Source organism: Nestor notabilis, unplaced genomic scaffold, assembly GCF_000696875.1.
Source record: "Nestor notabilis isolate BGI_N333 unplaced genomic scaffold, ASM69687v1 scaffold3530, whole genome shotgun sequence".
Lineage (NCBI taxonomy): Eukaryota > Metazoa > Chordata > Aves > Psittaciformes > Psittacidae > Nestor > Nestor notabilis.
In genome coordinates, this window is record NW_009909541.1 from 24371 (window position 1) to 51439 (window position 27069).

Consider the following 27069-nt stretch of genomic DNA (forward strand, 5'->3'; position numbering starts at 1 on the left):
CTCTTCTCATTTTCCTACTTCAGGTATGGGCATTTTTCAGGAATAAATCGCAAAGTTCAGTTAACGTATCTTCCTCATGGCTGCCCGAAGACTTCCAGTGAAGAAGAAGGTATTGTATTACTTATGCACCTAATTACTTAATATCATGTGCATTAAAATAGTCATGGACTAGTGGTGTAACATGTCTTGATGGTAAGAAAAAGAAATATGTTTTCAATTAATATTTTTTCTTATTGGCAGATATTCGGTCTCTTGATTGTACACTGAATCATATGCCTAAAACTGTAGTAAATTTGTCTTCTAACACTGCTTTTTTGCAACAGAAAAGTAGGGTGAAAAGAAGCTCCAGTGATTCACCAAAAAACAGTGGTTTGGGTTTGGGATGGGAAAATACAACTCAACATTTACTGCTGTCTTTAAAACTTTTGTAAGCTTTTCTTAACCTTGCTCCATGATTATTGACTGATATAAATGTAGAGTATTTAACATCTAATTTGTTTTAATTTTCCTGTCCCAATTTACATTTTGCTTCAGATTTCATGCTAAATATATCTCACTATATGTTTTCTGTAGTTTAACTACTTGAGGTTTCTCTAAGTGCCCATTTAGTTCTCAGATTCAATACTTTCTTAACGTTAGAATGCTATTAAGTATTCATAATCTTGAAGCAATCTTTTGCTGAAGCCATAGTTTGAATATTTTTGTCATTTGCAAGAAAAGAAAATAGAATACACTTTACTACTTAACTCCTCTCTCTGTCTACAATTAGATAATAGAAGAAATGAGCCATCCCTGCTTCTGGTTTTAAAATGGGGAGGAGAATTGACCCCTGCAGGCAGGGTTCAAGCAGAGGAGCTTGGAAGGGCTTTCAGGTGTATGTATCCAGGTGGACAAGGTAAAAAAAAAAAAAAAAAAAAATAATGGCATAAACACTTTTGAAGATAATCAAGTGCAAAATGAGAGTGAGCAAAATGTTTGTTTGGTAGGAGATTATGCTGGATTTCCTGGATGTGGTTTACTTAGATTACATAGCACTTACCGACATGATCTCAAGATCTACGCTTCTGATGAGGGACGAGTCCAGATGACTGCAGCAGCTTTTGCAAAGGTACAGTGTGAAATTGTATTTTCAATTTTAAAAAATCTGATGTTCTCAAGTTCGTTTTCTCTTTTGAAGACTAGGAGAGGTTTAAGGTTTATTAGAGTCCACAGTGTATAACAAGGCTGAGTTTTAAAACAAATGTATTTTCTTTTTAAATTAAAAGAAATGTTTTTCTTTTCAGTGTGAAAATTCTATTCAGTGTGAAAATGTAGACAATTAATGTGTCAAGCATTGTAAGTTCTTTGAGCAGATGCAGACAGATTTTCATTATACAGCCCTAGCAATATACCTTAGTCCTTTCCTATAACAACCTCCAGAATTACAGACTGGTTTGGGTTGGAAGGGACATTAAAGCTCATCCAGTTCCAACACGTTCCACTAGACCAGGTTGCTCCAAGCCCCTGTGTCCAGCCTGGCCTTGAGCACTGCCAGGGATGGGGCAGCCGCAGCTTCTCTGGGCAACCTGTGCCAGTGCCTCACCACCCTCACAGGGAAGAGCTTCTGCCTAAGATCTCATCTCAATCTTCCCTCTGTCAATTTAAAAACATTCCTCCTTGTCCTGTTGCTCTTATAAAAAGGCCCTGTATCTAATTAAAACTCCGTTCATGTTAACTATTCAACCACATCTCTGTAATCTGAATAAACTTAAAGCTCTGCAAGCATTCAGACTTACTTCTTTCAGTTTGTTTCCATTCTGCATGTGTTGGTGCAGAAGTATTCTAGCCATCTGTCCTGCTTTCTCCCTGGTCAGCAGGCTTGAGGAGACACCACCCCATTTCCTTCCTTATCCAGAGCCTTTCTCTTGCCAGAACAGTCACAAAAGTTTCCAGCCGTCTCCATTTTGGAAGTCTCCATTCACCTCTTGCTCAACTCAGCCTTTGATTTTCTTTCTGTGCCACACCGAGTTTGGGCTTTTTGCCTTTGTAGGGTCTGCAAAAACCCTGTCTATCTCCTTTTTGTCCTCCCAGATGCTGTTCAGTTTGCTGACTGTTCTGATTGCTCAGTGCCTTGAGCAGGAGCATGTCCCCTACAAGTCAGGCTGCTGCTGCTCCCAGCCTCAGGGAGAAGGCACTATGTTAACCCAGCAACCTAAAACCTCAACAGCTGTCACCTTGCAGGAACAGTGTTGGCACTGCTCATATGCTGGGGAGCATATTTTATGACATGTCACCATCACTGTTTTACCAACTGTAGCAATCCTGCACACCTGTTTTGTCCTGTTTTGGGGGCCATTTCTATGCAAATGTCTGCATTGTCTGCCAAGTCCCTGTTTGTATCACTTTCCTGTGGGTTAGATAATCTTGAATTTAAACCAGTGGTGTTTTTTTAAAGATACTGTTGTATTCTCATCTTTATCTGTTTTCTTGATTAATTGTATTATTTGCTTCAGGGACTGCTGGCCCTAGAGGGAGAGCTGACTCCTATTCTTGTCCAGATGGTAAAAAGTGCTAATATGAATGGTCTGCTGGACAGTGACAGTGATTCTTTAAGCAGCTGTCAGCATCGTGTTAAAGCAAGACTCCATGAAATTCTCCAGAGAGACAGAGAATTTACTGCTGATGACTATGATAAGGTTAGCATGGCCATGCAAGTTCTTGTGTGAAAGTAATGAGCTGTGATAATTGCGTATCTAGTTTGAAAAAATATTTGTGTGCTTGAAAATAGTTTGAACTACAAAGGAAGCTGTACCAATTGTGACATTACATATTTTGAGCTGTCTTGCAATTAGAGTAATCAGAATAGCTACAAACTTTGAAATAGGAGTAGATAGAGACCTCATTTATAAATATTTTTCATTAAAATTATTTTAATTATTAAAACCTATTTTTTTCCATTAAAATATTTTGCTTAATCAAGAAATTAGACTATATTGTTTTCATCAGTTATATTAGTTATACGAGTTATATTAGTTTTCATTACTTTGACAGTGTGTGGTATTACAAAATATATTAATGCCTGCCTATTGCAGTAGTTTCAATGTTTAATCTGCTACAAAGCCTGTTTTTTTAAGTCAAGGAATACTAAGATGCTGAGAACCATTAGAACACTTTATAATCAGTGAAAGGAAATGTCTCATTAACATGCTAAATTAGTGCAAATTAATAGAGTTTATGCTGACTTAGTGCAGAACATACATGATTGTTCCTGGTTTTAAATTTTAAATAATTTGAAATCATTTAAGTTTTAATGAGTAATGTTTGTTATTGTTAAACGTCATTCCCTTTCAGCTGCACTTACTCTGTCTAGTATAACAACCAAATAGAAGTCCTGAAATGAGGTTTAAGCTTAAACTGAATTTTATTTCTGAAAATTTATTGAGAGCAAATTACAGAAAAATTATTTTACTGTCCTGCATGTAATCTGTATGTGGATCTATTTAAACATGTGTATTAGAAGTATCATCCAAACCACTGCCAGCCATGGATTCAGCAGTACTTGGAAAAAGTGAGAGGGTACAAGTTTTCAAGGATTTACTTATTTCCCCCCTTCTTTTTGCTGTATAAATACAATGGGGTTTGAAATGTGGCTGGAACTAATAGAGTATACTCTTTGAAGATCATTATTGAACGTAGCTAAACTTTGGGATTATGAAATGATAGTAACTTTTTTTTTTTTTTAACTTCCATGAAATTTGGGAAAACTTTTTTTTTTTTTTTTCTCCTGTGCCACAGCACCTTTCCCATTTATTTACTTGGTCATAATAGGGAGGTAAGAACTGGTTACTGGTAGGTAAAGGGCAGAAGTTTCCCTTATCTGAATTATCCTGTGCATTTGAGGAAACTGAGGGAAGTGCAGATATGTATTTGTGTTATGTAAATTTATAGTAAACAATGAATTACTGTTTACTGTAATTGTTTTCTTACTTTGGATTATGCAGACTTTTCTTCAAAAATAAGGCTAAGCCTCACTTACATGGATGTTATCTGTATTGTTTTGTCACGCCAACTTGATAGCTCTAAAATTTTTAAAATTAAGTCAGCTGTATGTTCTTGATATATGTACATTTAAAGTGTTTCCTTTAGTTTATGTTTCCTTAATGCTTTAAAGGGACTAGGTAATTCAGCGATGGGTTCAGAAATTAATGCCAACTTGCTTGAATACTTTTTCTCCAATACTTGGAATCTTTAATACATTCCATCTTATCTCCACAGTTCTTTCAAATCTAGATAGTTTGTTTAGGTAACTTTGTGTTTATCTCAAATTGCAGCTTACTCCATCTGGAAGCATCTCACTGATAAAATCAATGCAGGTTATTAAAAATCCTGTAAAGACATGTGACACGGTCTATTCCTTGATCCAGAGCTTGACTTCTCAGATCAGGCAAAGAATGGAAGATCCAAAGTCTGCAGGTACTTAAACATTTTTCTAGTTGTATTTAGTTTCTCTTGCTTACACCTGAGAGAGAATTGTAACGTAACTTTTCATCATTAAACTCGCTCTTAGCAAAACTTTAATTAACAATGGCTTATGAATTTTCACAGTCTGATTCCATATACATAATTTTAAAGTAAAAAGCAGAAGGAACATGTAGTCTCATTGCAGGTAAGGGCTCTTTGTGCTGTTCAGAAGTTCAAGCTAGTCCTCAAATATTTGCAGAAATTCTTGTCTTAATTATTTAAAACTCAGGAATCCACAAAAGTAATAGGACAAGTAGATGGTACTAAAGCTAAGTTACATAGGTACATTTTTATATTTAAGTATCTTTGCTGAAGATGTGTTGCTTGATGTATGATGTATAGTAGTACTGCATGGAATGATGCTCAGTATAAATTGTGGTGAACCAATAATGCAGGAAAACTAGAGCTGGAAGTGACCACAGTGCTTTTTTGGTACTAGCTAAATACTGGAATGTTTGCTGCCAGTGTTATCTGCAGTGTTTAGTATGCAAACAGCTTCTGTTCTGAGGTTGAGCAGGGTAAGTGTCACCTGTGCATAGTATCAGTGGGTTTTGTCTATCTGATCTAATCCTCTGTCCTGGAATGGGCATAATCCATTCTTTTTACTATCTCTTGGCTTTTTCTGTTGGTACATGCAGGAGGGAGAAACAAATGGGATGTGTGGTCTGTTACAAAACAGATGTTGTTGTACTCCTTTTCTGAACTTTCAGAATTTTCTTGCAACTTTTTTTGGTTGCTTTTTAATATATACATTATCTGTGCTGTAGGACAAACTATTCTTTGTGCTATAGCTTTGCTTAAAGGGCCAGTGGTGCATCTCTGCAGATAAAGCTTTCCGCCATCTTGATGTAGCCATGTAACTGTGACACTTTCAGCAGTAAAATTAACCATATACACATCTGTTCCCTCTTCTCAAAAACCTATTTGATCTTTTTTATCCCTCTGTATTCAACTATAACTAAAATGTGGTTAAAATTTCCCTTTTATTTGATGGTCTTTATTTATGAGATACATGTCTATGCAGATATTCAGCTGTACCACAGTGAGACACTAGAACTGATGCTGCGCAGGTGGTCTAAGCTGGAAAAAGACTTTAAAACAAAAAATGGAAGATACGATATTAGCAAAATCCCTGATATTTATGATTGTATAAAATATGATGTGCAGCACAATGGCTCCTTGAAATTGGAAAACACAATGGAATTATACAGGCTTTCAAAGGCTTTGGCTGACATTGTCATCCCTCAGGTAAGCATTTTTAGTTATTAAATAGAATAAATTATAGAATAAATGCATTTTCAAATTTTGTGAAAATGTCTACTCAGTCTTTTCTATTGAAGGTTCCTGTATGTTGCAGTAATAGAAGTCTTCAACTTTATCTCTTATTTTCTGGTAGCAAGCTGATGATTTTTCTAAGAAAAATATGATTCATAATTCATAAGCTGTGTTCAAAGTGGTTTGTTTTTTGGGTTTTTTTTTTTTAGCAATTTAAGCTCTGAAAACATCTTCCTCCTTTAGTGCAGTATATTAGAAGAAAGTGGTTCGTCTCCGCCGTTCTTCATAGATTTAAATGTAGGCCCTGTGAACAGTAGTGTATTCTGAAAATACATTTAATTCTTCCCGGTTTTAGAAATTTCATTTCCAGGCTCTTTGCAAATGACACTGTTAATCCTAATCTATCTAATTTCACTTGTCTTAAACAATTTGAGTTTAAAAAGACCTTTCTGCTGCTTCAAAATGCAGCAATCCTTGATATCACTCCGTGATAAAAGTGTGCACATTAATTTTCATAGAATTCCAGGTCAGAAGCAGGCAAATTAAACTTCCATATACTACAGGCTATTAAACTCAGATTATCTCTAAAATGTTGTAGGCTGCAGGACATGGAATTGTTTTCTGATAATAGGATGGAATAGAGTAAAGCTTTCCCCAGGTGCCCCTGTAGTCACAGAGCACTGTTGTAAGAGAGATACCCGTGTTTTACAAAGCAAGTAAGGGAACTTCTTCCTCTCCTCATCTCTCAAACTCCCTGACAGCAAAGAGGACAAAAAGAATTTTGAAGTCAGGTATGTGTTGTGTTATGCAGACCTGTTAAGCTTAAATTTTGAATAGAATGTTAGAGTGGGTAAAAATGAGGACATACTGAAGGAGGAAAAACAGAAAAATCTTAATAAGCCTACGTAATGCAAAGGAAAAGTACTTCTTTTTCCTTCTAGGGTAACTAGAATCCATCAAAATGCTGTGAGCACTTCATACCATGTGCAGCACAGAGCATGAAGCTCACAGGAGGAGGAATAATTCCCTAGATGTTTTGCTTAAGAAAGAGAGTTTCATCATGCCAGAAAGTGAATGCACTTTTGTGGTTTTAACTAGTGAATGAAAAACCTGTTTATATGTCTAATAAAAAAATTGTCAAATCAAACAGCAAAAAGGCAAACTGCTTGTTACTTGAAGGGCTGTAAGTAATCAAATGTAATAAAAATGTTAAGCAAAACGGTTTGCAGCCAGGGCAAGTAGACTAATCAGATTTATTACGCAAGCCTTTGAACAGGAAAGGCATTGTAATCTTTGACTGAATTTTGAAAGTCAGTTTGTTCTTACACAGGAATATGGCATTTCTAAGGCTGAGAAACTAGAGATTGCCAAAGGTTACTGCACTCCTCTAGTCAGAAAAATCCGTTCTGACCTTCAGAGAACTCAAGATGATGATACTGTAAATAAGCTTCACCCTCTGTAAGTCTTTTTTACATGGTTACATTAATTTCCATAAGAGTTAATATAGATACTCCATAGCTTTATATTTGAAGTGTTTTACTAGCTCATAATTTAAGAAGTATGGTTTGCTTGTTTATTTGACAGCTATTTCTAAAACAGGGACGCATCTCAGTATGGTCTAACAAGATTCTTTTTATTTTCAAGTTACTCCAGGGGTGTTATGTCCCCTGAACGCCATGTTCGTACACGGCTGTATTTCACCAGCGAGAGTCATGTCCACTCCCTGTTATCCACCCTTCGTTACGGTGCCTTATGTGATGTAAGTTGAACGTTTGTTTTTTTTTTTTTCCGTTAAGGCTCTGATATTTTGAGAGGAAACAAAAGAACTTAATCTTACTAAGACTGTACCTCCTGAAAGCTTAATTTTCTTAAGTGGCTTTGAAATTTATCACACTTTTTCAAACATTTTATTTCCTATCATGTATGCAGAGATATTTCAAATTGCTACTGTGCACACTGGTTCTATTGACGTACTTGCTTTTGGTATTGGATGACTAAACTCACTGATGGCAAAAGCATTTTTAATCCTAGACCTCTGTGACATACACTACAGCAGATAAACGCCTAATTTTAGACTGATAAACTTTTAAGTTTTCTTTAAGGTTAATTATTAAATATGTTCTTTTCTAGAGCTTGAAAAAGGTGAATATTCATTTTATATAGTTAAGGATGGTTTATATACTGAAAGTGTTCATTTACTCTGTTTGGTAGAGTGATATGTAGAAACATTTTCCACAATATACTAGCTGAAGTAAGTTCATTGCAAAATTAACAATTCACATCAGGAGTGTTTAAAACACTGCCTATGTCTAGAAGACATATATCATCATGGGCAAAAGAAAGTGAAAGATACACTGAAATAAAATATGAGAAGTTCTGACCTCCACTTTTCATTCATTTGAATAGTAATTTTAAGTCACTTCTTTTTTTTTCCCTGGTTGTATCTGTTTTTTTTCTTTAGCTGTGAAGAGCTTCGTACTTCTGCTGTCAGTGTAAAATCCATGTAAATGGGGAAAAAGGGAAATCATCAAACTTCTTAAAGAAAATAGCTGGTTTTTATTTATTAATATTTTTTTTCCCCCTTCATAAGGTATCAAAAGATGAACAATGGAAACGAGCTATGGATTATTTAAATGTTGTCAATGAACTCAATTACATGACACAGATTGTTATCATGCTTTATGAAGATCCAAACAAGGTATTTAAAATGGGTAAATATCTTCAGAAACTAGTAGTGCTAAGCTAAGTATTAAACTGTAAACTTATTTAATAATTTTCCTTCAGGAACTTTCTTCGGAAGAACGTTTTCATGTAGAGCTGCACTTTAGTCCGGGAGCCAAAGGCTGTGAGGAAGATAAAAATTTACCAGCTGGATATGGATACAGACCTGCCTCCAGAGAGGTAACAGTTCCACATTGTTTAAAGCAAAAGTTAGTTTTTCTGGATGCAGACATACCTAAAATAAACATTGGGAGATTGTTAGGTGAAAAATACAAATCTGTTTTTTATTTTGGTAGAAAAATATCTAGTAAAATATAGTCAGTCCCGGTGTATTACTGCATGTTGAATGTACACTGAGGTAATGGACACTGGTAATTTGGACCTTCCACGGCTTTGCCAGAATTTTTGCTAGAAATACAAAATACTCATTGTAAGAAAAGTGAAGCCAACATCAGTGTCACACCAAGTGATATCCTGGTAACTAAAAGAAATGTTTAATGAAATAAGGTAGTTTGACGTGGTTTTGAATGCAGATTGTTGAGGAAGAATTGATATTTTCAGTGATGTATGAGTAAGTCTGTAGAGTTACCACCCGCTTTTTGAGAAATGACTGAAAGCAAAGCTTGGCTGGAATTCTTCTGTTGATGAGTGGGGCCAGGATTTTATTACTAGGCCAACATAATATTGGAGTAAAATATGTTGTCTGAACAATGGGGTTAATTAGGACCACACTATCATATGTAGTGGCTGGTTAGGAGCAAATACACATAGATTATTAAGTCTAGAACAATTTGTTCAACAGTAAGTAATTTCTACCCTGTATTTTTAAAATCTTAACAGCCACTTGTGTCTATATGTTGCAAAGTGTGCAACTAAATTGAAAATTATTTATGTATTGCTTATAGAATGAAGGCTCGAAGAAAACCTCTCATAAGAACGATAGTGATGAGGAGGTACATGCTCCTAAAAGAGATGAAGCAGATCGGTCAGTCGTGATGTTCAAGCCAATGGTATCAGACCCAATTCACATACACAAAAAGTCACCCCTTCCAAGATCCAGGAAGATTGGTTCTGTTGAAGTAAGTGTTTATGTTCCAGATAATCTCTTTCACGGAAATTAACCTTTGTTTATTTTTAACAAAACAAAACCAAATTCTGGTTTTGATTATACAGAACCAGTATGATGTAATGTCTCACAAAAGAGTTGCTCTTATTCTATGGGAAATCCTCCATGGCAGTAATTTTTATGAAGGATTTTTTAAAATGAATTATTGTTTTGCAGTAAGACTTATTTCCTTTTTTCTTTTTAAGCCATTTTAGAAAAGTTGGTATTTGAAAATTAAGACTTTATCAGTCTAAATCTACATCTTCAGACTAACATACATTGCTTTTGTATTCATCCTTACAAGGCAGCTGCTATTATGAATTAAGCAAAACTTCAGGGTAGTCATGCTGAAAGGGAAAACAAAGGGATTGGGGGTGGTAGGGGAGGTGCAGGAGGTGAGACGTGTCTGCTGTATTTGCTTTCACATGGGGTGAAAGTGAATCTGCTTATCAAGAATTTTAAGGTAAGAGAATAAAAAGGAAGCTTTGTTTTTTTTTTTAAAGTGGGTGGGATTTATGTGTCATAAATTCTTTAGATAACATCTTGAACAGTCTAAATTCCTGTCCTGAAGGCCATAACATCTAGATGTGCTTCACAGATACGGCTTTAATGTCACAGAGGTGTGGGGATACATGGCAGTATCACTGATGCCATTTGTACATTGAGTGGCAAAGCTTCACATGGTGCATAGTGGCACTTCCGTGATATTAATGCTAGAAGCAGACTAACAGCTTCTTATTGCCTCATTCTCAGTTGCTTAAAACCATCAGAAATGAAGATTCACACCAAAAGCTTTTCCTTTCATGTCTGTGTTGGGAATGGGTTCTTTGTGTGCAATGAAAGCATTACAGATTTGCAAGTAGCTTGGTTATTGGCAATGTGGAGACAAAAAGATGCATGGTTCCCTTCTGTAAGGATATATGTATAACTCACATGACTTCCATAAATTAACAGAGATAATAAATGTCTTACATTTTCTATTTCCAAGTTTTATCATAAACAAATGCTCACAACGTCAGTATCTTGGATTTTAAAAGCTGTTTTCACTATGATCATGCAAACTCCCCTCCTTGTTACGAGTTCACATATACACAACTTAATGTCTGTTACTTCAAACCTTTATTTTTATAAATTATATAAAAGTTAATTTCAGAAGGTTCTAATAACATAAACTGCTAAATTTTGACTGCTCAGGTAGTACATGTTCAGATGGAGTATGTTTCAGCATTCAGTGCTTGTTTACGTGCTGGAAGAAAATAGCCAATATAAATAAAACATACACTATGAAATTTGTTTTGGAAAAAAGTAAAACTGGAAGTTTCATCTGGCCTACTGAAATCTGCAAAACTAGTATTTGGAATATTTAAACCAGATGGTATTTTGAAGCGTTTAAAAAAAAAAAGTCATTGCAGCTTCAACTGCCTTGAACCTTTTGGCTTGTTTTTGTTTTGTTTCGTTTTTTACTATAAGACAATTCTCTCTTCACCTATGTCTGTTAATTTGAAAGGACACTGTCAGGTGTGAGATTATATGGAAGTTTTCATCTCGGGTATAGTCAACAATATTTACAGAAGGATGGCAACTGGGATTGATTCATGAAAATATAAAAAGAGCAGAGTTGTGACAGAAAAACAAGAGAGTAAGGCACATGAGCATTGGAAATCGAGTTCTGTATTGCTGTAATGTTGATTGCTAACAATACATAGTGATGTAGGGCATGGGGAACTCAGCCTGACAATATCCTCCCTTGAAGTTTCAACAGGCGTCCAGCATCAGATAATTTTTAGGGCTTTTTTAATGCTGGAAAACTACTACCAGTCAGGTTGGCGCTACTACCAGTGGGTCAGCTGTAGAGTCTCAAAGGCAATTCTAAAAATCAAAATCTCCTACATAAGGTTATAGACTAGAAATGAAAACTATTAAATGATAAATAGGAAAGTTTAATGTACTTAGAGGGGGGGAAAACCAATAAACAGTATGTCAAGGATAACAGATGTTCTGTTTCCAACATGTGGGAAATTCTTACAATTATGAATCAGTTATTGATAACACTTACTTTTCTCTCATACCTAATAATCAGTCTACCAGAAAATTGATAAAAGTGTTGTATTAAAAGATATAATTGGATGAAAATACGTAAGTAGAACCAGTAACTTCCTAATATTGTCATACTACTCTTCCCTATTTGCTGTTTAATAGTTTTCAAAGCAGTATATAAAAGGGTGCAAGCAGATTGGGTTTTTTTCTTTTCTGTTCATTTGGCTCTGTTGAATCTAACTTTGCATGCTTTGCTGTTTTTTGCCCCCTTTCTCACTTCCAGGAAGAGAGCCCCCTGAGTGTGTCTAGCCCAGAGTGTATTGGTACCTGGCTGCATTACACCAGTGGTGTGGGTACTGGGCGTCGAAGACGCAGATCAGGGGAACAAATCACTTCTTCCCCTGTCTCCCCTAAATCATTGGCTTTCACATCCAGTATTTTTGGCTCATGGCAACAGGTTTTTAAACTTTACTTCATTAAACATTATTATGCATTCCAAGCAACAACCAACTGTCTTTAAGGACATCTAATCCCTTGTTATGGATTACGTTTGAAGTAAATTCTTCCACTTCTTAAAATTACTTTCCGAGAATGTTTGGGGGAAAAAGAGCAAGTGCATGTTTTTCCATTGAATGTGTTACACGTTTTCCTAAAAATTTGGTTTCTTTATAGGAATGGCAAATGTTACCACAGTAAAAAAAGACTTAGTCTACTGCCTAATGAAACGGATTTCTGCTTTGGTTTAGTTGTCCTTTAAGACTTTAAAAACAGCATTGCTTAATTGGGTGGTAGGTAAATTGAAAATAATTTTTTTTAATAATTGCAACCAATACCATTTAAAATAATTTGGTACTTCATGTTGCTATTCAAAACTTGTTTTGCATATATCATATTTTCAGTGGCCTGGTATTAACTATTGCAGGGAAAAAACTCTAGCACTAATAATTCTTGCCTTCTGTATCCGGAGGTATCTGAAACTCCCAATGCAGTACATCATCCATTGACTTGAACAATATTTTGAAGATTTTTTTCTAAATGTTATGGGGGGAAAGGCAGGAAAATGAGAAACTTAATTTTTTTTGAATTATCAGTTAAGATCTAAAGATTGTTTAGTATGTCAAGATATTGTTTACATGTATGCAGTGGATGGTGTTCTGTTAACCATATCCTTTTTCTTCGAAAATTTTCGTAATTTCTTTTTATTGTGGAAAATTCTAAAATTATTTATGTAGGAAAAGTTTGTATCAGTAAAGGCTGTGAGCATCTGAAGATTACACTGATTGAGCCCATGCATGGATCAGTGATTGTATGGTGTCCTCAGTGGCTCGTCTGTCTTTCCTTCCCTCCCCTCCTTTTTTCAATACAGGCGCAGTTTAGGAGAGTGCCTTTGGTAAAATGAAATAAAATGTCTCAAATGTCTGTTCTCATACTGGTTTTGGTCTGTGTACTTTCCTCATTCTGAATGCTTGCTTTGCACCACTTCATTGCAAGGAACTCATATGTGAAATGGACTCCCTTCAGAAGGGGACATTGCATGATCCTTCATGTTTCCTTTTCATATTTTTACTAATACTTATCATACAGCTTATTAACACTTGTCTGTCTGAAACAGGCTGCTGTATCGAGTTAAATGGATATTTCATACTGCTGTTCTACTTTCCCTTATTTTTCTGTTTTTTATATCCAGGTCTTATCAGAAAGCAATAGTAATTTACGAACACCAAGAACTATTCTGGAACAAAAGCGAGAGAGTGGTCTAGGTATGTGCCTACAATTGAAGTTTGTTTGATGTTAGCAGCTTTTCATCTGCCTGTTGTTCTGTACAGAGTTGTACATTCTTTGAATAGCTTTTTTGTTAACAGGACCTGATAGTACTTGTTCTATGCTGAGTGTCTGCCTATGAACTGGACAATTTTTTTCTGCAGCAAAAGTTTTTTATAAAAAATTATAACTGAAAAGAGAAAATTGTTTGAGACTGTTCACACTACTGACTGTACTGCTCACAACAGGTACACAGGATAATTTTTGGGGTTTTGCAGGAATCTTTTGGATAGAAATGGCCTGCACTGGAAACAGTTAAAACACTTCTATTGAAAACTAATGTTTCCTACTGTAGGTAATTGATGGAATTTAAGGTGTTTGATTGAGGGGAGGGGATGGGGAACAAACGTCAAGTTTCTTGATAATATCGGGGAGAGGAGGGAATAGGAGGGTGCATACATTCCCTCTCCTAAAATCAATTTCTTCCTTTCAGCATAAGAATGAATCATGCTATAACTGAATGAGTTGTTTAAAATTCTTCTAATTCAAGTGGTGCTTTTCTGTTGCTTCTTTGAAACAGGCGTACATATGAGTCGTGCAAAAATATGAAATCATGCACTACTGTAAATCAATATTGCATTTTTTTCTGTAAGTGTGTCTTCTCATGGGAAAAATGAAGTGTAGAAAATGCATAAGCTATGTACATAAACTTATAAGTAGCTTTGCCTTTCTTTGTAAAGACTGTATTTTTTGTACATCTAATCTTTGTGATACTTTTCCCCTATTATATTTTTCCCTTAGTAAAATGCATACATCAGGTGCTCTTGTTTATCAAAGTCATGTTTTTTTGTTGTGTGCTTGCTAAAGTGAAACAACTTTTCTTTTGCCAATGTGTGACACAATATGGCTTGTGGAAGTTGATGTATTTCTGTGCACAGATTAAGGTATTACATTTGGTGTGAAAGGCTTTTGCCACAGACCAGGCACCAATTTATTTTGGCTGTGATTGGTCACATGTGCTAGTAATGTTTCTCCTCATTAAAAGTAGTGAAAGGAAGTATCAGTGGATAGATAGTTGGTTTTCAAAAAAATCAGCTGCTACTTATTAAACTTTAAAAAGTTCTTTGTGAAAAACCACTTCTCCTTTCAACTAGCAGTAAAAGCTGAAGGAAAAAAAGTTCCAATTTTTTTCCATTTTGTTCATTGTTGTATGTAAATTTCAGTTATGGTTGATGATTATAAAAGTTATTTTTATATTTCTGTCTGTGGCCTTCAGTGATTTGTTAAAACTCCCATCCTAGTGGCAGGAATGTGTGAGTTGTAACAAAAGTACTCTCACTTGCATGGAGATGTACACAAGTCTTCATAGGAAAGGAAGTCAAGCTGAACACGATCAACTTCTAGGTATTTTCAGTTTGCAACATTGTCAGTGATGGTAGCTGAAATATGAATAGGTTATTTCCAGACTGATTAACATTTTGCTGGGGGTAGAAGGGAAACATTTCCATGCTAAGTCTGTGGAAATGCATAAGGACTTCATTGCAGCCTCTCATCTCAAAGGTAGATTTGGATGAAAGCAATGAGCAGTATTTTTCCAGTTTATATTTGTTTCAGAACTGCAGCTTTTAAAACAGCAACTTTCACATTATCATCATCATTATCATCATCATCTTGTTTTTCTTTTGTTGTTTTGGTTATTTTTCAGTTGATGCTAACTGGTAACTTTTCTTTACCAAAAGTGAAAACAGGACAAGAACTCACTTGTTAAAGCCAGTCCTCTCTTTGAGCATATAGCAGAGGGTGCTGTGTCATGAGTAGAAGCACAATAAATTATGCTAGTTTCAGCCTACAAGTACCACTCTGACATTACAAGCATATTGTGAACCTGTCCAAGGCACTGCCAAAAGCTGCCTTTTGTGTGGTAAGAGCCGTGTGCTTGCATGCTGCATGCATCCCCAATGTGAATGGACAAACACCTGGTTGTTGTATGTATTTTCTCTAACTCCCATCAGGGTCTCACTGTGCGGGCCTGTTTAGCACCTCAGTGCTCGGGGGTTCTTCAAGTGCACCTAACCTACAGGATTATGCTCGTACTCATCGTAAAAAGCTGACTTCTTCTGGCTTCATAGATGGTATGTGCACACTCTCGCACATGCACGCACAAACCCATGTGCCATATTGAACTTCTAAAGATTTTAATGGAATCCTAGAATCCTTTGCCTTCATATTAATTGTATGAGTTTTTATTGCTTCTTTATTGCCCATAGCTTGCATATGTTTAACTTAATACGTAGTTAATTCTTGTTTCTGTCTTGAATTAAACACTAGCCCATAGACTTGTAATGTGTGCCAGGAGATTTCAGCAAGTGCATTTTTTTTTTTGTTTAGTAAACTAAAATTTTGGGGTTTAAATTCTTTTCTCATTTTAAACTTCAGTTTTTATCATTACTTATTGATCTTGAAATGAAATTACTTGGAGCATATACAAGGAATGAAAGAAATGATAAACTAATGAGTTAAATACTGATGGTGAAAATTTTAGGATTCCTGATCTTTTTTTGGTGGGGTTTGGATTGCAGAGGAGCAGGAGATTTTCAGTTTTGGATAATCTGGGGTAGAGAAGAAACTCTCTCATTAGATTTCAGAATGTAAAGATGCCAAAGCACATCTTTAAAACTCTGAGGTGAAACAGTATTCCAGTATTCATGCTGTTTTCCCCCCAATTCACTATTCAGTGTTCAACTTTAACCTGATATAACCTTGTATGCCAGAATCACCAGCTCATTCTGCTTGTTTTCATACACTTCATTACACATCTTGTAGTTACCAACAATCCAGATTTTCTTCTTTTTAACATCTTTTTAGATTTTTAGCCCTTTTCCTTGGTCCTTTTTGCATGCCACTCAGTTCTAATACCTTCTCATCTTTTTTTCTTCTTCCTTTCCTTTTTTGAAATCTCCTTCTTTTGGTAGCTGTTACAAATTTCAGGTACCTGTTTTTCTCTTTCTCAGACACCACACGCGGTTCTGCTGTTAAAAGGTTTTCTATCTCATTTGCTCGACACCCAACCAATGGTACGTTTTGCTTTTATTTTAAAAACAAAAACAAAATCAAAAGGTTCCTTGCTTCATCCCTTTTATTTTTATTTCAAATATGGGGTGTACGGTATCATCCAGCTGTCTGTCGTTCCTAACTTCCAGCACAACTCCAAATATATTTGTAATCATTAGCTACCCTAAATCCCTTCTTTACCATTCATTAGTATAAATACAACATCAAAAATCACACCTTAAAAAAATCATTGAAAAAATTGAAGAGCTGCTGTTAATCATGATCTCTGTAATTATTCTCCCCAATTTCTTGTGTGATCAGACTGTATGGTAAAGATAAAAAGAGAATTAAACTTGATCTTTATTGGGCATACACTTCTTGATAGCTGCTGCTTCTTCTTTGTCTTTCCTGCTGAGCTGTTGCCCTGAGCCTCCTGATTCTAAAATAAATCACTGAATTGACAACTGGAGTTTATTACTATCTTCTTGAAGTGATGCAAAATTAAAAAACAAAAGCAGAAGCTTTGGTTCCATTAAATTGCTGTTTTTATCATCGGACAAAAATTTACCGTGTCATACTTCTCTGCTCATCAGATGTGCAAGTTACTTAAATATTGCACTAAAAATTACAGCGAGAGAGCTGCCTCTTGCTTACATTGGCCTCTTGATCTTCAAGAGTGAGAGTTAACTTGTCTTCAGTCTACGTTAGTTACAAAAAGAAGCCTGATTTAACATGTAGGACAGAGGTATTTCTTTCTCTTCCTCAGCAAAATATTTCGTGCCTGTCTTTCTATGTGATTAAATAGGCCTGTTCATGAAAACTAGACTCTGTCTTCAGCATCCACCCGATCTTAATGCAGCTTTTCCAGATTTCTTAATGGCAGTTTTAAAATGTGCATGACTGGGGGCTCAGTACAGTGATAGTGCTATTAACTGAAACTGCAGTGGAAATCATCAGTATTTTCATGTTAGATTAAAAACACATTTGCTTAGAAACAGGGTAAAAAAAAGACATTAAGTTTTTGTTTGGCTTTACTGAGAGGCAAAGTAGTCCTTTTATTAAGTTCTTTTGGAATCTGTGGTGACCTTTTGCACTGCAGTGTTTCTTGAAGGGAAACTGCTATGGTAAGGCTGAATAAATAGAGTTAAGACTATGTTTGATCTAAAAGGCCAGTTCTAGTATCCTAATAGGGAAGACAGGAGTCTATTTTTTTATCTTTAGACTCCAAGTAGTAGTACTCAAAAAGTAGTATTTCCAAAACATCTGAAGTCAGAAAGTAAGAAATGCATTTGAGTATCAGTGTCTAATGAGGATTACTTTCTGTTCCATTAAGCACTGTTTGTGACCGCATTCTTTAAAAAAGGATCTAAATTGCTTTTAATGAATGCATTGGTTATTCTGATCCATTTAATACAGTAGTTTTACCACACATCTTTTACAAGATTAATGCATGCTGTATGAACTCCGATGAAACCTAATTATATTGCAGGTTTCCAAGAGTTCCTTACTAACATAAGAACATATTGATGTTGTTTTGTCTGTCCTCTGGACTACCATTTTTATTCTCCTTGTCCCTTTCATTCTGTTTTTACTTATTTCTGTGTTATTATCACACCCTCTTAACTCATTTCAGACTACTTCCCCCATCTTTAGTTCAAGGAACATGATGAAACAAGTATCTTCTGACAGTGCTTTACCTTATTTTCTGGGCCTCTGTGCAGAACACCCACACCTCTTTAGGTGCTGGTCCATTTCCTCTGTGGAATTTCTAGGCTCCAGTGGTATGTCTCTATAGCTTTTAAATGTAAGACAGCAGGGTGGCTTTTTGAGATGCTGCGTTAACCCTTTCATTGTCTTCCCTTTTGATGGGAACAGTGCTTTAAGAATAAACACAGCCAAAGCTCAAAGGCTGTCAGTTTACAGGAAATTGCTTTTTTAAAGGGATACTGTCAGGCGGCTTCATCATTGAAATTCAGATTTATTTCTCATATATGATTGTAAAATATTTATCATAAAATATTCAAGTAAAACATCATAGGTAGATTTCCAGGGTATCTTTTAAGTCATATCCTTTAGATGCAAAGATACTACAACAACATGCTGGGATATGGCTATCCGATAGCAGAATTGTCAAAACTGAATGAAAACCCGTGGAGGGAAGTTCCTGAAAGAAGAAAACATTTCCCCCCACACCCTTTTTTTTTTTTTTTTTTACTTAAAGGGCATGGGTGTATTTTGAAATTTCTGCTTTTCTGTAATGCTGCACTATAAGAGTAATAGCTATTAAAAAAGATAACCTGACATTATCCCACTACGTTCTTTGCAAATTTAAAGAAATAAATTCTCATTCGAATGATAGTGACTTCTCTGTAAGGGTAAAGAGAAATCTTTTATTTTACTATAATGCAAAGAAAGGGTTTACGTTTTGCATGCATGCTTACTTATTTAGGATATTAATATGTATGCCGAACATCTTAGTGCTTACAGTGAAGCTTAGCAACTGCCTTTATAGGAAAATAGAAATTAAGTATGTGGTGGTGTTTCTTTCGTACATGAAAACAAGCTTCCATGAAATGCAACATTTTATTTGTAATACAAGTGAACCTCTCATAACTACACTTCAGTTGATTTTATATTTGAAGCGACTGTCCCTCACATTTGAGTATGGCCAACATGGATCCAAATATAGAGATATTTGGGTTTTCAAATTTTGTTGAGTTACTTCTCTATGCAAAGCACTAAATGGGAAGTGAATGGGGAATACTGGTTATCACAGGAATATCGATGCTTATAATTTTAGGGAGGGAACAGTTCACAGTCGTAATGCTATCTCTAATAAATGTGCCTTGAACTGAAATTCTAAACTTTATTTCATTCACAATTGTTTCTTCATTTAAATATTATAAAAAAAAATGTGGCAACTGTAAATTTACAATACTGAATTGCAGATTTGTAATGTTACAGCTGTATGTTGAAAGCACTAATAGGCATATTTTCCTCTTCTGCAATGCAATTGGATGAAGAGTTATTCACTGAGTTATCAGACTTGCATCACATTAAAGAGCTGCAGGTTTTTTGCTGAGATGTTTAAATGCTTTTTTAGTATGTTAGTAATATGGATATGCATGGTTGGTGTATGATCAGTACTAATTTAGAAAAGTGAAGACCAATAAGTTTTTAGATTTTGAGTTGCTATACTTACCTGTTCTAATACATGAAACTTCTAGTCCTTTAAGTACTGTTTTTAAATGTGTGAAGGTAGGTGTAAATCTGTCTTACAAAGTTAAAACATGTAACATCAAGGTACAAAAGTGCTAACAGTGGTTTTCCTTTGATACTGAAGGCAACAGTTTGTTTTCACAGAATACTGAAGATGATAGAACGTGAACTCTACAAATTCAGTTTTTGGAAGTTGTAGCATTTTTAGCTCTTGTCTGCTGACAACATAGCCACCCTATTTTACTTGCATGAATGAGTTACATATTTAGTGCTGTGCCAGATCTCAGAATGAGTGGAATAATTAGTATCATTTCCTGCCTATTCTTTTTTTAGTAATTTACTAAGTTTGTATTAGAGGAAAATTACCTTTTGTGAACTGATTTGGGAAAAGAGCACAGTTGTAATATTTGAAGACGACTTCATGTGTACATGGGATTTGAATCCCATTTTATGTTACATGGTAGCTTTATTTTAGTATGCCCTGGAAATTGGCACATTTTGTTCCAACTCTTAAAACTTAGTGTCCGTGATTTCAAGAGTACTATGTCTGCATGTGCTGATTTAAAAAAAAGTACTTTTTATTGTACATTGATACTTGCCTGTGCAATAGCTTACATTGTGTCTTATGTTTGGAAATCCCTGTTTTTTATTATTTTTCTTTCAGGCTTTGAATTATATTCCATGGTGCCTTCTATTTGCCCTTTGGAAACTCTACACAACTCCTTGTCTCTGAAGCAGGTGGATGAATTTCTTGCCTCTGTTGCTGCTCCATCAAGGGAAAATCTACAGGAGACATGTACTGATTTTAATTTGTAATTATGTTCATTTTAAACTGTTAAATACTGTTTAGTTAATCTTTCCAATATCTTACAGCTAACACGTAAACTAAGAATACTGCTTTAAAAAAATAAAACATGTGCATAAACAATAATTTTCATTTTTGTGGCCTAGATAAGCGTTATAACTAATTGAAGTAATGTCTCTGTTGACCGGGGTAGTAAATTAAGGGTTCAATGAAATCATAATTGGTTTATTTCCTCACATTAAGAATTTACCTCTACTGTCCACACTGTTAGCTGAATTGCAGGGAATGCTTCTTACTGAGAATATGCAGTATTTCCTGCTTTATACTGTACCATTGTACTGTCAGTAACCTCAGCATAGTAGTGTTGCCTTTTACAAGCCTTTTTTCTGCTTTTCGTTTGGAAGTTGGCTGGACAATAATGTACTGTATGCACTTTTCAAAGGCATTTGGGACTAAATACGTATTCCAGTGCAGCCCTCATAACCTATGAGAAGTAGCACTAGTGATTTTTGCCAGCTGTTAGTTACTGAAATTCAGCTTAGCTGCCTTAGCAGCATGAATTTCTTGTGTAACTTTATGAGGTAAAAAGGAGATACTTAGATTTGTCTTTCATGCTCTGAAGTTTTGACACTAGAGTCAAAAATCAGTGGCTGAGCTGCAGGTTGTGTAACTGTAGCATCTGTATTGCTGGACAGATACACAGTTCTGTGACTACTACTTTTTGACATTTTGCTCAGGTGAGTGTATTTTTATTATTAATGATGTGTATAATCTTTTATTCTCACCACCACCACCACCCCCCCCCCCCCCTTTCAGCTTCTCCAACTTATATGATTCCAGTTTCAGGAAGAAAAATTCCTTTAAATACATATACCCCTGCAAAAATTCAACCAACACCACTTGAAACTTTGCCTGAAAGGCTAGCAGTAGAGAAACCAACCTTATGTAAGTAACTTCTATCAGAGGCAAAAGGCTAACTTGATTACATTATTTCCAGCAGTAGGATTCTTTCTTTCATATATACATATATATAAACATAATTTCTTAGGGCAGCTATTTCTTAAAATTTCCTGTCTGTATTAATGGGATCACTTTATGGATCACTGAGAACTCAATAGTGTTGCACAATTAGTTTTAGTAGTAAAACTGTGTTAATAGTTTCTTTCTCTTATCCTCTGAAGTGTTTGAAAGAATTTCTGTGGCCTGAAAATTCATGGGTTTTTTGTTTTGTTTTGAAGTGTGACAGTATTTCCAGCTTTCTCCAAGTAGATCAAGAAAAGGAAATTTATTTCTTTAAATTTCAGAGTTTTCCAAGATGTTTTCTGAACATTTACCACAGAGCACTGTGAGCAGGTTCTGACTAAAGCTGCCAGTAACATAGTGATGTATTCAATCACTAGTATATATTCAGTATGAATATAATATTGGTGAGCTACACTGTCTGCTTTTGGAAGCTTATGGTGTTCACTGGGCCTCTAGAACAAAATCCCATTGCATGTCTTGTTTCATTAGATGCAGTGTGGCTTTGTGTAGGTTCCTGTGTTAGGTAACTTGCATTTTTCTTGGTGTTGATGCTTTTCAGCATGGATATTCTTAAGTGTATAACCTAACACTTTTCTTCTTTATCTGCACAGCTTCCTCTGGATCTTCTGTTCATGTACCTAATGTTAAGCTAACTGTTGAAGAGACCTTGCTAGATCTGGAACTTAGTAGTGGAACTCTCTTTGAGAAGAAATGAAGTTGATAAGACAAAAATGGAACCATCTTTTTAAACTGTTCTTGAGTGAGAGTTCAACTAAATTACTGAGCTTTCAAAAGCCAGTCACGTCCGTAGTTCATAGTGCACCTAAGAATCTATACGTGGTTAACTAGTGTGCACGCTACATATTTAAGTCAAATGTCTTTTCTCATTTTTCAAAACATTTCAGGAATATTTATTTATCAGTTTGAACTGCACATCTTTAATGGAAATGCTGCACATGAACATTCTCAGTGTCTTCAAATATTTACTGTAAACCTGTACAATACCAGTGCGGTGGTATGTGTTACAGTGGCTCCGTTGATGTCACTGTAATAAAGGCATTGCCTGTTGTCATTATAAACTTCTATTTTCAGGAGTTTATAATCTCCCTGTTGAGTTTCTTTTGTAGACTGAAATGTAACACACATCTTTGCTAGAAGTTTTTTTTTAATTTAACTGTGTTTCCAAAGAGATCTCTTTTGCCTGGTTTTGAAGTCAAGCAGATGTTTTCTGCATTTTACTTATTTTATATCATATATGCTGCAATAATTAGGCATGATGGAGTGAGTTAATGTGTTGTCACTTTTGACTCTCCTTATTTTTATTCTGTGTTTACATCAGACCTGTAACATTCAAATACACTTTCTCTTTTGTTGTTTAGTATACATGCTTGTATACGGGTACCTGTATATCATCCAGCAGATAAAACTTTCTTTTACATGTTTTTATCATGTCCTTCTGTTGTTTACTAAAAAGACAGTTTCATCTGCTTTGCCATACATTTCTACAAAATGGTGATATTAAAAAGCAGGTTTTGTAAAAAGAGAAATGGTTACAACTAGTCTTCTAGTAAGTTTATTATGAAAAATAGGAAATCTTCCATCTATGCTCTGTTATCATCCCTTCAGAGTAGAGAAGAGACTATGGTGTACCAGACCGCAGTGCTTACTGTTGCAAAACACTCAGGATTCATCATGGCCTGGGGATTTTCATACTTCTCTCCTTGCAATCTAGGTGGTGGGCAACAGCTCCCAAAAAAAAAAAAAAGAAAGAAACACCAAAAAAACCCAAACCGTATATTAAAGATTTTATAAGAGCTGTGAGAAGCATTAGTAAGTCAGTGGAACTTTGAGTTACTGGCTTATGTAGAGTAATCATCCAGACTCAGCAGTTCTTGTTGCTATCCGTGGCATGAAAAAATACTGAATTATTATAATTATCCCAAATATATGAAAATATTGTCCACTTTTGTAAGTTCAAGTGGCTGGTTATTAGTAATGGACGTAATAAACTACAAGTTATATTATTCCTTTCACATGTAAGTTGCAGAAGTCGTAGCTTCTGAGTAATATTTTTAAATAGAGCTCTTCCTCATCTCCAGAGCCAGTGCAATTCTTAATTACACTTACTTTGACACAGGGCCAGTTTTTCAGTGTTTACCACACGTGCAATGGGTTCAGCACACTAATTCTAAAAATGCTGGTTAAGTACCAAAAATATGAAGGGTTTCACAGCTATATACTTAAAACATTTCATTTTCTGTAGTGTAATTGTGTTATTGACAGTGTTGGTCTTGCACACAACTGAATGTACACTTGTTTACCATTTTTAAGAAAATACTGTAAAAATTTAAGTATGCGTATCATTCCAGTCAACCAAAGCTGTGGCATAAGTTTTTTTTTTATGTGCTCCTAAATAAAAACAAGGTCACTGGCAGCTTCTCTCCATTTTGTTTTCTTTTAAGTTTATATGTGAAGTACAGAGTAGTTGACTCAGTCATCTTAGTGGAAAACAACTTATAAATAAGGCATTAATATACAAATAAGCTAAATTCTATTTGCAGTTCACACTGTAGAAAAATATTTTAAGAGATCCAAGTGTGTGTAAGTGGCATCAAATTTGGGCCTTTGAGAAGAAGCATGCACTAAATAAAAAGAGGTAGAAGCTAGTGAAGAGAAGACCTCACAAGAAGCTTGCAGTCTTTGCACTGATACAAAACAATGCTTCAAACATGTACTTGCCTTGGAAAAAGAAAGAATGGATGAAAAAAATTGTCACCATTCCACATAATGTATGAATGTAATATGCAGAATCATAGATTCAAAGAATGGTTGGAGTTGGCAAGGGCTTTAAAAAACATCTTGTTCCAACCCCTCCTGCCACAGGCAGGGAGTCTAAAGGTCTGAGTTATAAACTTTTATGTGATCTGCTACCAGTGGAAGAATCAGCTTTCTGAAATAAAACTGAACATGACTAGAAATTATTCTGTGTTTTCCTCCGAGCTGTATTGAGATCAGTGTATATTTTTCTATGATAAAATTGCTGGAAAAGAGAAACTTCTATGTACAAATTACAATGTCTAGTGGTGAATTCTCTTAAAAGAGCCTAATTTGGTGATAATTGCTCTAATCTAAAAGGGATTGTGTTTTTGAGAAATCCTTTGGTTTTAATCAAGTGATAAATGAGAAGTGCAGGAAAGTAAATTCTGGTATTGTACATGAGCGTCTCAAGATCAGCCTGACAAGGAGGTATTTTAGGCTATTTCTGCCTGAATGCATCTTTTATCCAACGTGTTTTTGAGAAATCCACTATTTGTGCATCATTCTTGATCTATATAATCTGATGTCCAAGCAGCATAGAAATACCATCAAAGCTGTTTCCTCCACGCCACTTGCAGATCTACATGCTGTTCAGCAAAAGGGACAAAAGTCATCAACAAAAGAAAATAAGGTGGTCAGAATCAAAGTTGGTACTAACTGAACATCTGCACAACACACAAAGCTCTAAACCCATTATCTTTTCACATTCCTCCCTGTGCTTACCACCTGTACCTGGACACACATTCAGCCCTGCTTAAGTAGCTGTAATTCCTATTGAAATCAGCCTAATTAGACAACAAACTAATTTGACTCAAAATTAAGGGCTTACTTTCCATACTCACTAAAATAATTTTTTTTAACTTGTTATATAAAAAATAAAGGTGGGATTTTAGTAAATGGTCTACTTCAGACATTTTGTTCAGGTTTTAAGTAAATTTTCACTGTATTTTATTTTATTTTAATTTAGCCAAGTAGCTTTTAAAGATATGTTAAAAATAACTAAGGTTTTTGGTTTGGGTACCAAAAGTTGCTAAGGTGAATGGCAATTTCTTTTATGTCTTTTAACATAAAAATATTCCAGTTTTAATGATAGTGGGGTATTTTTTCAGTGTAAAACTTATGCTACTACTTCAGCAGTAAATCCACCCCAGTACATACTTTGTATTTATCCTGAATGTGGTTATGGATTTGCAGTAAAATCCACATTTTCAGAATAATGGCTCTAATCCTTAATAAGGGAAAAGAAACTGAGTGGGTTTTTTTTGTTTTTTTTTTTTGTTTTTTTTGTCTCATTAGGCTTTGGAATTAAATCCATCTGCACAAACTGGAAGAATTAAATACACTGAATAAAGAATGTTTAAATTGCTCAGCTTTCAGCCCTTGTGATTTAATAACTTCATTAATACTTAAATTACCATAGCAATTTCCAGTATACAAGCCTGGAATATACAAAACCAAGGGAAATAAGTCTTTTGATAAAAATTTTTTCTGTGTATTTTAATATTATATTTACTTTTAAAAATTGAGTTATATTGTCATTCTAATCGACTGTCATCAGTGCAGGAACCTACTGATGAGCACGGCCATCACAAGATTGTAGGCACTTCGTGGTCAGGATGATGATGCAAAGAAAATGGTCTGTAATGGTCTGTGTTTCTGTGTTGAAGCAACCCTGAAGTGTTAACCATATCCTAACTGGGGAAAACAGACTAAGCACTTCAAAGGATCTTTGCTCTGCACATAAAACCTTGGATGACTTTAAAAGCACAACGAAAGATAGTGAAATACAGTAAGCAGTTTTGGGAAAATCTTGATGACATTACTCATTGCATGGAAAATATACAGGGTTTTAGGAAGACCTAGGCTTATTTTCAAACACTTGTTGTGGAGTTTGAATACTATCTTTGGGAAGAGTCTTCAGGATTTGCCTTTCTTTTGATGCATAGAAATTTAAGACAATTTTGCACCATGTTAATTCAATCAGTGCAATAAATGTTATTATTACAGTTTATTAAATTATTACAGTTCATTAAATGTAAAATACCTAATTTGTTAGTGGGGAATCACTAATCTGTAAACCATGTTTTAGAATGTTTTAACCAATTACTTAGTTAGAACACATTATAGTCACCCCCAAGCATCTGTTACCTCCTGAAATCATTCACCATTGATGCCTGCCCCTCCACCCGTGTCAAGGTCAGGCTTGGAAATCCATCTCAGAAACTGACAAGTTAACAGCAAGGTGGAGAAGTCGTGGGGGGAAGCTTGTTGATGGGAAATTGTGACATACTGATTCACAGGATTTTATAGCCTCATCTATACTGCAGGACAACAGGAGGATGAGATTTCTGCCTCAGGCTAAACCTAGTATTGCAGATACCCACATGAATCAAAAGAGTTTGTGTACTTTAAGCAACATAGAGCATCGTAATGACTGAGTTGCACTCCAGATTTCTCTTCTACACTACTGCTTGACCAGAATTCTCCACATTCTGTACCAAACCTACTTAGTTCCTAAAACACTCAATGAACTTGCAAAATCGGTAACTCTCAAGGCCTTGCACAGCTAGAGACTGTAGTTAAAATTCCTTACACAGCCCTTGCTCTTTATCTCTGTTCTGGCTGAGAATCTCCAAGAAATGCAAATTCCAGGTGCATCTGGATGCACAATGAGCAGCTAGTGTGGGTGCATATCTAACGCTGACACCCTTTTCTGCAAGTCAAGACCATGTGACCTGCAGCCTTCTGGAGCACT

At 35.3% G+C, this 27069-nt stretch overlaps 1 protein-coding gene across 1 annotated transcript in view; it reads left to right on the forward strand.

The window, feature by feature from the left end:
• PPIP5K2 (diphosphoinositol pentakisphosphate kinase 2) overlaps positions 1–22212 on the forward strand; it is a 35533-nt gene extending 13321 nt beyond the window's left edge. Inside the window, exons 13-30 of the mRNA XM_010009506.1 lie at positions 24–109; positions 770–895; positions 987–1108; positions 2493–2675; positions 4311–4452; positions 5525–5748; positions 7106–7233; positions 7420–7534; positions 8366–8473; positions 8560–8676; positions 9402–9575; positions 11922–12095; positions 13326–13398; positions 15412–15531; positions 16411–16473; positions 20334–20465; positions 21291–21419; positions 22109–22212. Of these exons, the coding sequence (XP_010007808.1) occupies positions 24–109; positions 770–895; positions 987–1108; positions 2493–2675; positions 4311–4452; positions 5525–5748; positions 7106–7233; positions 7420–7534; positions 8366–8473; positions 8560–8676; positions 9402–9575; positions 11922–12095; positions 13326–13398; positions 15412–15531; positions 16411–16473; positions 20334–20465; positions 21291–21419; positions 22109–22212 (2320 nt within the window). The remainder of the gene's footprint in view (positions 1–23; positions 110–769; positions 896–986; positions 1109–2492; positions 2676–4310; positions 4453–5524; positions 5749–7105; positions 7234–7419; positions 7535–8365; positions 8474–8559; positions 8677–9401; positions 9576–11921; positions 12096–13325; positions 13399–15411; positions 15532–16410; positions 16474–20333; positions 20466–21290; positions 21420–22108) is intronic.
• The last annotated feature ends 4857 nt before the right edge of the window (positions 22213–27069 follow it).